General features: G+C 56.2%; 1 protein-coding gene across 3 annotated transcripts in view; it reads left to right on the forward strand.

Annotated features, from left to right (window-relative positions):
• LOC115648900 overlaps window positions 1-12,346 on the forward strand; it is a 46,682-nt gene extending 34,336 nt beyond the window's left edge. For all 3 annotated transcript variants that reach the window (XM_030557215.1, XM_030557216.1, XM_030557214.1), the window contains 8 exons: window positions 1,150-1,230; window positions 5,764-5,850; window positions 7,091-7,182; window positions 7,553-7,638; window positions 8,660-8,726; window positions 9,205-9,377; window positions 10,510-10,659; window positions 11,671-12,346. In XM_030557215.1, coding sequence (XP_030413075.1) covers window positions 1,150-1,230; window positions 5,764-5,850; window positions 7,091-7,182; window positions 7,553-7,638; window positions 8,660-8,726; window positions 9,205-9,377; window positions 10,510-10,659; window positions 11,671-11,888 — 954 coding nt within the window. In that variant the 3' untranslated portion in view covers window positions 11,889-12,346. The remainder of the gene's footprint in view (window positions 1-1,149; window positions 1,231-5,763; window positions 5,851-7,090; window positions 7,183-7,552; window positions 7,639-8,659; window positions 8,727-9,204; window positions 9,378-10,509; window positions 10,660-11,670) is intronic.
• Window positions 12,347-12,617: the final 271 nt, after the last annotated feature.

Here is a 12,617-nt window from a genome sequence, read left to right on the forward strand (position 1 = left end):
TGCTTTTTCTGTAGCCTGCTATAAAACTAGGCAAATATCTAGATGAATTGCTGTTCCCCCAGGAACAGGGGCAGCTGCAGGCACCACATGCCAAGCGCGTGCTTGGGGCGGCATGCTACAGGGAGCGCTCTGCCGGTCGCCGCGAGGGCGGCAGGCAGGTTGCCTTTGGCGGCATGCCTACGGAGGGTCCGCTGGTCCTGCGGCTTCAGCGGACCTCCTGCAGGTGTGCTGCCGAATCCGCGGGACCGGGGACCTCCCGCAGGCAAACCACCAAAGGCAGCCTGCCTGCCGTTCTTGGGGTGGCAAAATACCTAGAGCTGCCCCTGCCCAGGAAGATCTCTATGTGCCTCCAGGGGTACACATAGCCTTGGCTGAGAACCATTGCTCTAAATGGCAGATCACAGATGGCATGTGCAAATGCACGTCTGCTCTGCACATGTGCTTACTGCAGGCGTGTGCACAGTGTGAGGCTATGGCGAGGCAGGTACTTGCCTTTGAGCCTGTGTACAAGGGCGCAGTCTTGCCCTGTTATGACTTGATGCACCAGAAGGATGACAGGTCTATGAGTGCCAGCCATGGGAGTTCTCCTGTAGCTTGTGTGAAAGGACTGTGTTTTGGAACTGAAGGGCTGGTGATTTCTGCAGCAAGGTGGATTTATAACCCTATCAGGACAGAAATGTATGCACAGGGCTTATTGCAAATGTATGCACAGGGCTTATTGCAAATCCAGGCCAATGTGAGGAAGATGGTCTCTGTGCTGTGGTTCCCTGCTTTGCAATTCACTGCTGTCTTCTGTTCCCAGAGGCCATCGATGGGGCTGGGAAGAACCTTGTATTTAATGGGTCAGGGATACAGGATCCCAAGAAGGTCCCATTGCACAGCACCGCACTGTCACCCCTGAATCTGCGCAGCATTGAGCCTGCCCACTAGGTCTGGAAGGGCAGCATATGTCCCCATCAGGACACATATGGCCCCGTTATAATCCCTCTGACAGAGACTTTGACCCCAAATGACCCATTTGCCATTGCAGGCTTCAGGTTATGCTCCTGGCTGGGTGTGGGACCCCCTGGATTGCTGGCTGCTGGGAACTGCACGCCCAACAGTCCAGTGGTGCTGGGGCTGCTTTGCTCATTGCCTGTCTCCTTGCAGACGCCTCCCAGTAAAGTGGAGTTTCAGATGATGGAAGGGACGCTGGAAAGGAAACACGTGTTGCAGACAGGAGGCAGAAAGGTACAGTAGGAGCTGCCCGGCCTTCTCTGTGGGCCCTGGGCTACACGACTGCATTTTGCTTCTTTATCAGTCTCTAATCACACACCCACTATGTTAGAGACTGTCACGGAGTGTGGGGAGTCCGGCCCTGCACCCCTCTTCCTGGGACCCACAGTGACTCTTAGCCAGCCAGTAAAACAGAAGGTTTATTGGACAACAGGAACACCGGTTGCAGCAGAGCTTGCATGCACAGTCAGGACCCCTCCACCGAGTCCTTCTGGGCTTTCAGGGTGCTTGGATCCTAGCTAGGATACCCTGAATTCCGCCCACGCAGGCCCAAGCCCAAACTCAAACTGCTTCCCTCCTGCCACTCCCTTCCTTTGTTCCCCTTCCCGGGCAAAGGTGTTGACCTTTCCCCTCCCTTACCTAGCTCAGGTTACAGGCCCTGGCATCGTCCATCCCCTAAAGTCCTCCCCTGCTCTCCCACTCCCCACACAGACAGTCCCTACTGCCTCACATCTCTCCCCCCTTCGAGACTGAACTGAGCGGGGTCACTCTGCCCAGTGACCTGGGGAAGTTCAGGGCCCCCTCTCCGGGACAACGCGTCCGCTGTCAGGTTGGCACTTCCCTTCACATGGACCACGTCCATGTCATAGTCCTGCAGGAGCAGGCTCCACCTCAGAAGCTTGGCGTTGGCTCCTTTCATCTGGTGCAGCCAGGTCAGGGGAGAGTGGTCGGTGTACACGGTGAAGTGTCGCCCAAAGAGATATGGCTCTAGCTTCTTAAGGGCCCACACCATGGCCAGGCATTCCTTCTCGATGGCCGCGTAGCTTTGTTCCCGGGGTAGCAGCTTCTTACTCAGGTACACGATGGGGTGTCTCTCCCCCTTTTCATCCTCCTGCATTAACACTGCCCCCAGTCCCGTGTCTGAGGCATCAGTGAACACCATAAAGGGTTTGTCAAAATCTGGGTTTGCCAGAACTGGGCCACTAACCAGAGCCTCCTTCAGCGCCCGGAAAGCCTCCTGGCACTGCTCAGTCCAGATCACCTTGTCTGGCTTCCCCTTTTTGCACAGTTCAGTGATGGGGCCGGCTATGGCACTAAAGTGGGGCACGAACCTTCGATAGTACCCCGCCATCCCAATAAAGGCCTGGACCTGCTTTTTGGTTTGGGGAGCAGGCCAGTCTCTGATCACCTCCACCTTGGCTGGTTCCGGCTTCAGGCAGCCGCTCCCCACCCGATGGCCCAGGTAAGATACTTCAGCCATCCCCACCTTGCACTTCTCAGCCTTGACTGTTAACCCAGCCTTTCGGAGTCGGTCTAGGACTTGTTTAACCTGGGACATGTGGTCCTCCCAGGTCTGGCTGAAGACGCAGATGTCGTCAATATACGCCACGGCAAAACTCTCCATCCCCCTCAGTAGCTGATCCACCAGGCGCTGGAAGGTGGCCGGCGCTCCCTTGAGGCCGAAGGGCAGGGTCAGAAACTCATAGAGCCCCAGAGGGGTGATAAAGGCCGATTTCAGCCTGGCATCTGCGTCCAGCGGCACTTGCCAGTAGCCTTTGGTAAGATCCATAGTGGTAAGGTACCGAGCACCTCCCAGCTTGTCTAGGAGCTCGTCAGGCCTGGGCATAGGGTAGGCATCAGATACGGTGATGGCATTGAGCTTTCGATAGTCCACACAGAACCGGATTGACCCATCCTTCTTGGGGACTAGCATCACTGGCGAGGCCCCAGGGCTGGAAGACGGCTGGATCACCCCCAAAGCCAGCATGTCCCTGACCTCTCTTTCAAGATCCTGGGCAGTTTTCCCAGTGACCCGAAAAGGGGAGCATCTTATAGGGGCATGTGACCCGGTCTCCACCCGGTGGACAGTCAAATTAGTGCGTCCAGGCTGGTTGGAAAACAGCTGTCGGTACAGATGCAGCACCCCTCTGCTTGCATAGCTCCAGCAGGTCACACTTGCGCCGCTTGGCATACATCTTCCTGCTGGCCACTCACAGGCCGGGGTGCTTGCCGCTCCCCACGGTTTCCAGGGGGACCCCTAGTGCACCAGCCCTTCGTGAGTTCACCACCTCTCTGCCAGGGTCGAGCTGCCGACTCCTTCGCCCCTGGGACCGCTCGCTGCAATCCCCCAGGGGACCCTGTTACTGCAAAGTCCTTCTCGCTGGGCACACCCTCCCAGGGGTTAATCACCCCTTCGTTTTACTGCTCCCCAGTCACTTACTGCAGGAAGCGCCGTCCACGGGGTGCAGTATCTCCCGCCGCTCCCACCAGTTGTCACGGAGTGTGGGGAGTCCGGCCCTGCACCCCTCTTCCTGGGACCCACAGTGACTCTTAGCCAGCCAGTAAAACAGAAGGTTTATTGGACAACAGGAACACCGGTTGCAGCAGAGCTTGCATGCACAGTCAGGACCCCTCCACCGAGTCCTTCTGGGCTTTCAGGGTGCTTGGATCCTAGCTAGGATACCCTGAATTCCGCCCACGCAGGCCCAAGCCCAAACTCAAACTGCTTCCCTCCTGCCACTCCCTTCCTTTGTTCCCCTTCCCGGGCAAAGGTGTTGACCTTTCCCCTCCCTTACCTAGCTCAGGTTACAGGCCCTGGCATCGTCCATCCCCTAAAGTCCTCCCCTGCTCTCCCCACACAGACAGTCCCTACTGCATCACAGAGACACTGCCAGAAATGGGGCCCGTTAGGCTCCCAGGTATGTACCTAGCCGCACAAGTCAGTGGCCCAGTTCTCGAAGGTGCTGTCACCCAGCAACGTCATAGAATATCAGGGCTGGAAGGGACCTCAGGACGTCATCTAGTCCAACCCCTTGAGCATTTCTCCAGCTGCTTCCAAGCTGTGGAGCTGGTGATTTGATCTCCCAAGCTGCCCAGAGCACTTCTCACCAGTGGTACTTACCTTCTTTCTAAGCAGGGGAAGCTGGTGCTTAATCAGGACTGCAGTTGTGTAACACTTCAGTGCATGGCTTTGATTATAGGATCTAAGCAGTTGCTGAGCTGTTATTAAACATTCCCTAAACGCTGGAAATTGACCCTGGTCAGCATCCACAGCATGGAGCTAGCAGCTTGATATTCCTCAGGATACCAGTCATTTATAGCCGCTTCTAAGATTGTACAACCCCACTCAGGCCCTCCTGCCAAGTGATGGTATCACATTGGAGTCAATCTGCAACATGCCCAGTGACATGCCACAAACAGGGAGGAATTAGTGCTTGGACATTGAGGGCCAGATCTTTAGCTCTTGTAAATGGGTGCAGCTTCACTGAAGTCAATGGGCCGGATCCTCAGCTGCTGTGAATCAACGCAGTTCCATTGAAGTCAACAAAAACTCTACATTGATTTATGCTAGCTGTGAATCTGGCCCTAGGTCTGCTGCGTTAACAGCACCCAAACGTGTGTTTGCAGGATCTCTGGGAGGGAGCTGCACCAAAGCAAGCTCGGCCAGGACTGTTTTCTGCAGCGTAGTGGCTGTGCAGGGACTGGTAGGCACTGAGTCTCCTCCCTGCTGTCTGCGGGCTTAGCCCTGTGAACATTGGGCCAGCAGGGACCCGAGGGCTTTTTGAGGATGATAAATGATTTTAACTCCCCAGAACATGGACTTACTTAAACTCTGTGTCAAAGGAAATCAGCTCTAGACACACACTTGGTGTTTACGCTGTCTCTATCCCCTTGTCTGCACTTGAAAGCAACCCTGATTCAGCCATTGGGAGGGGGGAAGCAATCAGCGTAGCTGTGCCTGCACTAACCGCTAACTGCAGACAAGGACAAGCTGTGATTTGTCCTGCTTGTGTGTTGGTGTCTTTCCCAAATTAAGTAACCCAGGTTTGCATCCAGGATCGGCGCTAGGGGTTTGAGCGCCCTAGGCGCACGGCAATTTCGCCGCCCCACGCGCTGGTCCCGCGGCTCTGATGGAGCTGCCGCAGTGGTGCCTGCAGAGGGTCCGGTGCTCCACGGCTCCGGAGGAGCTGGCGCAGTCATGCCTGCGAGAGGTTCACCAGAGCCGCGCGAGCATCCGACTGTCCATAGGCACCACTGTGGCAGCTCCACCGGAGCCGCCTGCCACCCCCTTCGGCAAAACGGCGCCCACTAATTATTCTGGCGCCCTAGACGATTGCCTAGGCTGCCTAAATGGTAGCGCCAGCCCTGTTTGCATCTCTTAGCCAGCCTGGGGCCCCATCCTGCTGCTCCCACTGTCTTCAGTGTTAGTTATATGCCCTCGGAGCTCCTGGGGCATCAGCTGGCATGCGTGTTTCAGTGCTGCAGCTGGAGGAGAAGAGTGCTGGCAGGGAAGAGGAATCCCAGGCACATTTGTACCTCTCCATATTCCTGAGCTATTTGGCAGTGCCACAGAGATCCCTTGAGCCACCACTACTTTTTAATGGCCCTGTCACTAGAAAGCACCGAGATGCACCACGTTCCTGCTAACTCATCAGAGCAGGAGCAGCATAGCAGCCTGGCACTCTCCCTGGACAAGAGAAGAGCTTCAATGCTGACCGGGCCAGGCCTCACTCGCTTCACCTTTGGCCTTTGCTTCTGATCTCTTAGGCAACCTGTCGCACCTGGAACCTGTTCCATGCGGTGCTGATGAGGCAGACACTGTGCTTCTACCAGGACAGGAAGGACACTCTCAAGGTGCGGTGTGCAGCTGGGCCCCTCCCAGGGAGATGCAGGGTGGGGATGTAAGACTGACAGTGAGGACAGAGTAGTGTCCACTGGTGAGAGCAGGAAGAATGGAGGCCAGGACTCCTGGGTTCTGTTCTTGGCTCTAGGTGGGGGAAGGAAAATGCCAGTGGGAGTGTCAGTGGTTGAAGAAGCGGAGGACTCAGAACTCCTGAATTTGCCACTTATTTACTGCGTAACCTTGGGCAAGTCCCTTCTTTATGCCTCAGTTTCCTCCTCGAATTGCAGTCTAGCACTGGAACAACTGTCAGAGGTTGTACAGCTTCATTAATGAATGCATGCAAGTGCTTTGAGGAGCAAATCATCATCAGTGGCAGGAGGCTGCAGATAGCAGGGCTGAGCCAGCTGGGGGAATGAACCCCTCACCTCCCAGACAGCACATACGGCTGAGGTCGGTGGGGCTGGCGAGGCGAGCAGGGGGAGCAAGGATCTCTAGAAAGATGGCTGGAGCTGAGAGGAGAACCGTGATCTCTTGCTCTCCAGCCTGTCTCCCTGTGCCTGGGCCTTTGGTTGGGGGAAGCCCGGTTGTGTTTGAAGGGGCAGGACAAGACTCTCACCCATGCAGGTGTCCCTGCTACCCCAGGACCCTGCATGATCCTCTGCTGCTGCCAGCCTCCTGCAGGCTATTAGGTGGTTGGGGGTTGGTGCTTGGGGTGCTCCTCCTAAGTGCTGGGTTGCTGTGAGCCGGGGAGGTGGCCTTAGTTTCGCAGTCTCTGGGTGATTCTGGCACTGCATCCAGGGGGAGGGAATACAAGCACAAAACATTCCCTTAGCTGATGATGCCAGAGACCCACTGAACGGCACACACAGGGATTCACTCACCTTTCACACCTGTGTGGTGCTGCCAGCTGCCCCCGTCTCCCCTATCTCCAGCTCTCTGCTCCTCACAGTCACCCACTTACAGAGCACCTCCGCCCCCCTTGATACCCACAGTCTCTAGACCATAGCACAACGTTGCTGCTCACCAGACTTGCCTTTCGTGAACACCCCCTACACGCGGCCTGCTGGGTGGGAACAGCTTTGTCCTGGCTGTTACCCCTTGTGGCAGATCCTAGGTGTGGTGGGGACCACGGAGCAGGATGGACACTAGTTAGTTGTGAGTCACAGGCACAAGGGAACCCTGCTAGGCATGGGGAAAAGACCCTCAGCCTCAGAGGCCTCACTGTTTTCTTTGCTGTCCCTTGTGCTGCAGAGCTCCGTGGTGGCCCTGCCCCTAAACCTCTCGGGAGCACAGTGCACCCAGGAAACCGAGTATACCAAAAAGACCAACTGCTTCAGGCTACAGTGAGTAACCCCAACCAATCAATTCCACAGAGCTTCAGGAAGGGTGGGCAGTCCCATAAGTACAGTGCCTCCTGCTGGCCTCCTCATAGTGCTGTGACGAACGCCCTTCATTGACCACACGCATAGCCAGATAATGGGAAGCAGTCAGCTCCGATGAAATGCCAGCCCCTGAGTGCTGGGGACCAAGCCCTAATCACTGAAGCATGGTTCCTTCACCCGGGAGCCTGTAGCCCAGAGGGAGTTAATAGGAAGTTCTAGTGTAATTCCACCCTCAATCCCTTTGGCTCCTAGGCTGGTGGGGTTGGAGAGGTGCAGGGTAGGAATTTGCACCTCATGTCATCATTTTGCTGACTTGCTATTTTCCTCCCAGGCTGCGGGATGGCTCTGAGTACCTCTTGAAAGCTCCATCACAGTTGCTCATGAACCAGTGGGTCTCCAAAGTGCAGCAGAATTCAGGTGAGGAACATTCCAGCCACTGGCAGAGCAGGAGGCAATGCAGGGATGGATCAGTGAGGGGCATGGGCAGAGCTGTGTGGGGGGAGCAAAGGGCTCGGATAGCGGGGGGTGGGGGGCTGCAGGTCAGGGGTGAGGGGCACAGGCAGAGCTGTGTGAGGGGAGCCCAGTGCTAGGACAGCAGGGGGGCTGCAGGTCAGGGTGAGGGGCACGGGCAGAACTGTGTGTGGGGAGCCCAGGGCTGGGATAGCGACAGGGGGAATGTGGGGGCTGCAGGTCAGGGGTGAGGGGCAGTGACAACGTCGTGTGAGGGGAGCCCAGGGCTGGAACAGCAGCAGGACTGAGGGGCACTGGATGAACTGTGCATTCTGTGCTTTCATTGCTTTGCTCTCACCACAAGCGGATAGTCCTTCCTGAACTTTCTGGTGCAGGAGGAGTCAGAGGTCTACATTTCTCCCCTTCTCCTAAGTTTCAGGGCTAGGCTTGATTTGTGACCTTACGTGCTCCAGTGTAAATCAGGAGTGACTCCACTGATGCCAGCTGAGTCTCCCTGCCATAAAACTAGTGAGTTCCCATGAGGTTGAGGCGCTCCTATGGGCATGACCATTAAACAAAGTCTGTGCCCAGGCAGACGACTCAGGCACTATGACGAAATCCTAGCCAGGTGTGAGAGAGAATCATTGAGACCCCAGGGCAAGAGGAGCCAACCCCTGCCATGGCAGACAGGCACTGCAAACAGGCACTGCTCTTACCCATCCCAGGTGCCAGGCCATCTGAGGCTGCCCAAGGCAGCCTCCGTAACCCATTCCCCTAGATGGGAACCTCTGCTGTTGACCTGACACTGAGCACAGAAGGGCAAATCCTGAGCCATGCCGAGCACCCATGACTCTCAGCACCTCTCTGGCATTGATCCCAGGTGGTTCAGCCCAACGTGGCATGAGACAGGCCCTACCATCTGTGAATTTCAGGACTCGCATTGCTGACTCTATTCTACCTTATCAGTAGATATTTGCTTTGCCCACAGGTTTCCCTGAAGTGGATTATTTCCAGGCACTCACGCAGCCTGCTGAAGGGACCAGCTCTGCTATGGGGTGAGTGCTGGGAAACTTCATCTAATCAGTGAGCAGGTGATGGCTAATGCTTGGCATTCAGAGCCACTCATGCCAGGGCCCTGCAGTGTAGCTGAAGGGGGCTGTACTGACCCAATGAATTAACTGCGCTGCCCAGGCCAAATCTCCTTCCATTACCTGCCCATGTCTCCAACCTCTCCATGTCCCTTTGGATATTGCCACGTCTTCACTGGGGTTTGCAGCTCCTCCCAGTTGAGTATCACCTCCCAACCCCATTAGCATGCTGTGTTACCCAGCTTCCTGGGCCATAAAGAAGCTTCAGGTGAGCTAGACTGTGGCCTGCATTAGATGCCTCCCCCACTCAGAGCCCCCAGGTAGGGGTCCTGCCCAAGCTGGTTTGAATTGTCTGTGGGTCGGATTGCCTGAGGTGAGCAGGCCTTCTCTGCAGGTGAGACAGGCTCTCTAAATCTGTCTCTCTGCCACTCCCTTTCGTACCCAGACCCAGCAAGATCTCTGGGCCTGGAAGCTCCAGCTCTTCCCACCTGCTGGGACATCATCAGCCTGTTACAGCCAAGAACCAAGAGATCACACTGCTGCCCAGGTCAAGTGCCAGGCTGCAGCTGCCTTATGGGACTCGGGAGGACACACTGGATTCAGCAGCCTCACAAGCAGGTGGGCGAGTGTGGTGACTTCCCAGCACCCCAGCCTGTTGGGGCCTCTTCTCAGGTGCCCAGCTCAGTCTCGCTTGCTCCCTGTAGCAGGGCAGTGCCCCTCTCACTACTCTGCTCATGCCTGGGTAGGTGGCTCCATAATAACCCCCACTCAAGCTACAGGTTCCAGCGTCATGTCCTGAGTCCTTCCACCAGCAGGGCCTTCCTGCACGGTCTAAGAGCTGGTACGAAACACATATGAGAGACACCAGTCATTGCATGGTGGGAGGGAGCCAAGCTGAGTGGGAGACACTAATGTCCTCAGAATCCTCTCTCCAGCTGGAGAGGCACCATGAACTTGCCCATGCTGGAGTTTGGGCAGGACTCCTGGGTTAACCTCCCAACACCTCACCCCCATCCCAGCTCCTGTGCAGAGTGCCCTGGCCAAACCACCTTCTCTGGAAGATGACCCCACTTGGAGTACTGCTGCACCTAGCACTGCGCTGGGATGCTGAGGTCAGAGGACAGAGTGCCCCGTGTTGAGCTACACACAACACCTCCCTGCAGCACAACCCCCTTCAGAGCATTGGGCTCAGTACTGACCCTCTTGAGACACCTCCACACCCCCTGCTGAGTCACTGCTACTCAAGAGGAGAGAGCGCCCCCTACTGAGTCACCTCCCTCCCTCCTTGCAGCACCCTGGTTTTAACTGGGGTCTCTCCACCAAGTGCCAGGCCTCACCCTGTCCGTTGAGGCTGGGGATTTTGTGAGGAGGATATTTGTCCCACCAGAGGCTGGACTGAAACCCACCAACTCCCCTTGCGCAATCCAGCCATGGAACAAGGCTGGGTCACTGCTGACCAGGGCTGGATTGGTACCAATTCCCAGAGGCGAAAGGTCCCATCTTCTGCTCCCGTCACCATCCTGGGTTTGGTGGGCTAATCCTCGCCTGCAGACAGTACAAGTGACCCAAGGCTCTTTGGGACTGGCAGGGTGGCATCCTGTTGTGACCTTGCATCTTACCATGTTGCACCAGTGTAACAACAGCACCATTGTAATGCGCTGAGTTTGTGCTAGAGCAACCTGTGCTTAGAAGCCCTTGTCTGTCTGACGTATATAAGCTCCTTTCCTTGTGTTTCCCCTTTCTGCATTAGGAGATAATCACAAAGCCGTCAGCCACACGACAGGGCACAGGCAGTGCCAGTGGTTGCCTTCTGTGTCTCCAAGATCTCAGGATAACAATTACCAGGAGGAGGAGGATGCGCTGATGACACACAAGAGGAGGTCTCACTCGTTCACCTCAGGTATGCAGCACGGGGAGACTGGGTTAGTGGCAGGAGCAGGGGACCGGGAGCCCATGGGTCAAGGCTCTGTTCCTGGCTCCGACCCTTTGTCCAGGGAGGACTCTGCACCTCAGTCTCCCCCTCTGTAACCCTAACCCCCCTTCCAGTGGGGCTGTGCTTGTAAAGAGCTTGGAGCTCCTGGCATGAATGGTGGTATAGAATCCTGATTGACCGGCCTTAGTAGGCTTCTGGGTCCTGATTGGCTGGCTGCAGCAGGCTGCTACATATAAATAGTTCGCTAGTCAGAGGTGATGGGAAGGGGGCTGAGATCCAGGCCTTTTTGTGTTCCCATCATAGAGCCAGTCTGCAAGGGCTTCATCCCAAAGGTTGGGGTTGTGAGTCATGCTTGGTTGACCCCAGTTGGAGGTGAGGATGGGGATGGAGAGTGTATGGCCTATATGCAGGTTTTAGAAGAGCCATTCAAGCTGTAAAGAGTCTGAGCTTCCCAGGTAGGCTTCCGCCTGGGCTTGTGGGACTAAGCACAGCTTCACAGGCTTTCAGTTGAACCTCACACTTGCCCACCCAGCCCTAAGGTGTCTTTCCCCAGGAAGTTGAGACTTTCCTTTTCGAGGTCTGAAATTAATTGCCAAAGGCCACCATGTGATGGCGCCAACACCCTTCTCTTCACAGTGACATGTCTAGAATAGAGAGGAGTCTCTGCTCTGGGCACTGGGGAGGTTGCCCCCAAAATAAAGTGGATAGGAAGTCCCTGTATTTATATCCCATTCCCCAGTGCCCCTTATCCAGACAGTCCCCTATATGTGGGACCAGACTGGAGCTGGTGCCCTGCTAGTCAAAGCTCTCATTCCTCCTGTGAGGGAATGGGCGAGCCAGATCATCCCTCTGATCAGGGGCCAGACAGGAGCTGGGACTTGGCAGGGAAAGGCCCCATATCCCAGGCCCCCTGATAGTTCAGTGGTGGTGGTGTTTCCATGGGAAGCTGCAGCCTGCTCAATGCTTCATCTCTTTCAGCCACTTATCAGAAGATCACGCCAGTGTCGGTGCCCAAGGAGTCCCTGGAGGCTGGGAGCAGCTACTCCATCACACTGTACATCGGGGAGCAGGCGGTGGCGATGCCCAGGGCTCGCTGTCACTCCTTTGTGGCCAGGCCGGGGAGCCCACGGGAAGGCACCCCCTCTCGCCACAAGAACAAATCCGTCTTTAAGAAGTTCTTTGGGAAGAAAGAATGAGCCCACTGGATTGGGGGGATGCAGGTTGCAAGGGGGCTTGAGACTGCCATTGCTTCCTCCATGCAGGTCTGTTAGCTCCCACTTGTGTGCCATCCTAGCAGGACCTCTCCAGCCAGCACCTGTCCACAGGGCTCCCTCCCTCCCCAGGGCTGATGGAAGTACTGGGAGGGAGAGAGACTGCTGCGCTGAGCCGTACCAGCCCAGGGCTGCCCCTCACCCACCCACCCCTAATGGGAGCAGCCGCCAGGGACCAGGCTGCTCTGGCAGACACAGCACAGGAAGGGAGTGCATTGCTGTATCTATCAGAGCCCACTCGCTGAGCTTGCAGGGATCAGACTTTGTGTAGCAGTGGAGCTCATGGAGCCCTGTGTTTGGGGGTGTCGGGCAGCTGATTCCCCAGATGCCCTGGGGCACAGGCTGTCCAGGGCAGGGAAAAGGGATTATTATTGTTATTAAAACCAAACAAACCAAATTATCTTGCTGTTTCTTCCTCCTCTTGCTAGCAGGGCCAGCGTTAGGAGGAGGTTCCCTTGGGCTGCGATTCTCCTGAGTCCCATGCCAGGGGGCCTCTCTCAGATCCCCCAGGTGTGCTCTAGGAACCAGTGCTTGCTAGGGGGAGCTGTGCTGGGTTCAAGGGAAAAGGGGGCTAATCTGCACTGGGCTGGGTTGGCAAGGGGCTCCTTGGAACGCTGAAATTGCAGGGGGAGCTGGTCCTTCTCTCCGAGAAGC

Source organism: Gopherus evgoodei, chromosome 3 (assembly GCF_007399415.2).
Source record: "Gopherus evgoodei ecotype Sinaloan lineage chromosome 3, rGopEvg1_v1.p, whole genome shotgun sequence".
NCBI classification, from domain to species: domain Eukaryota; kingdom Metazoa; phylum Chordata; order Testudines; family Testudinidae; genus Gopherus; species Gopherus evgoodei.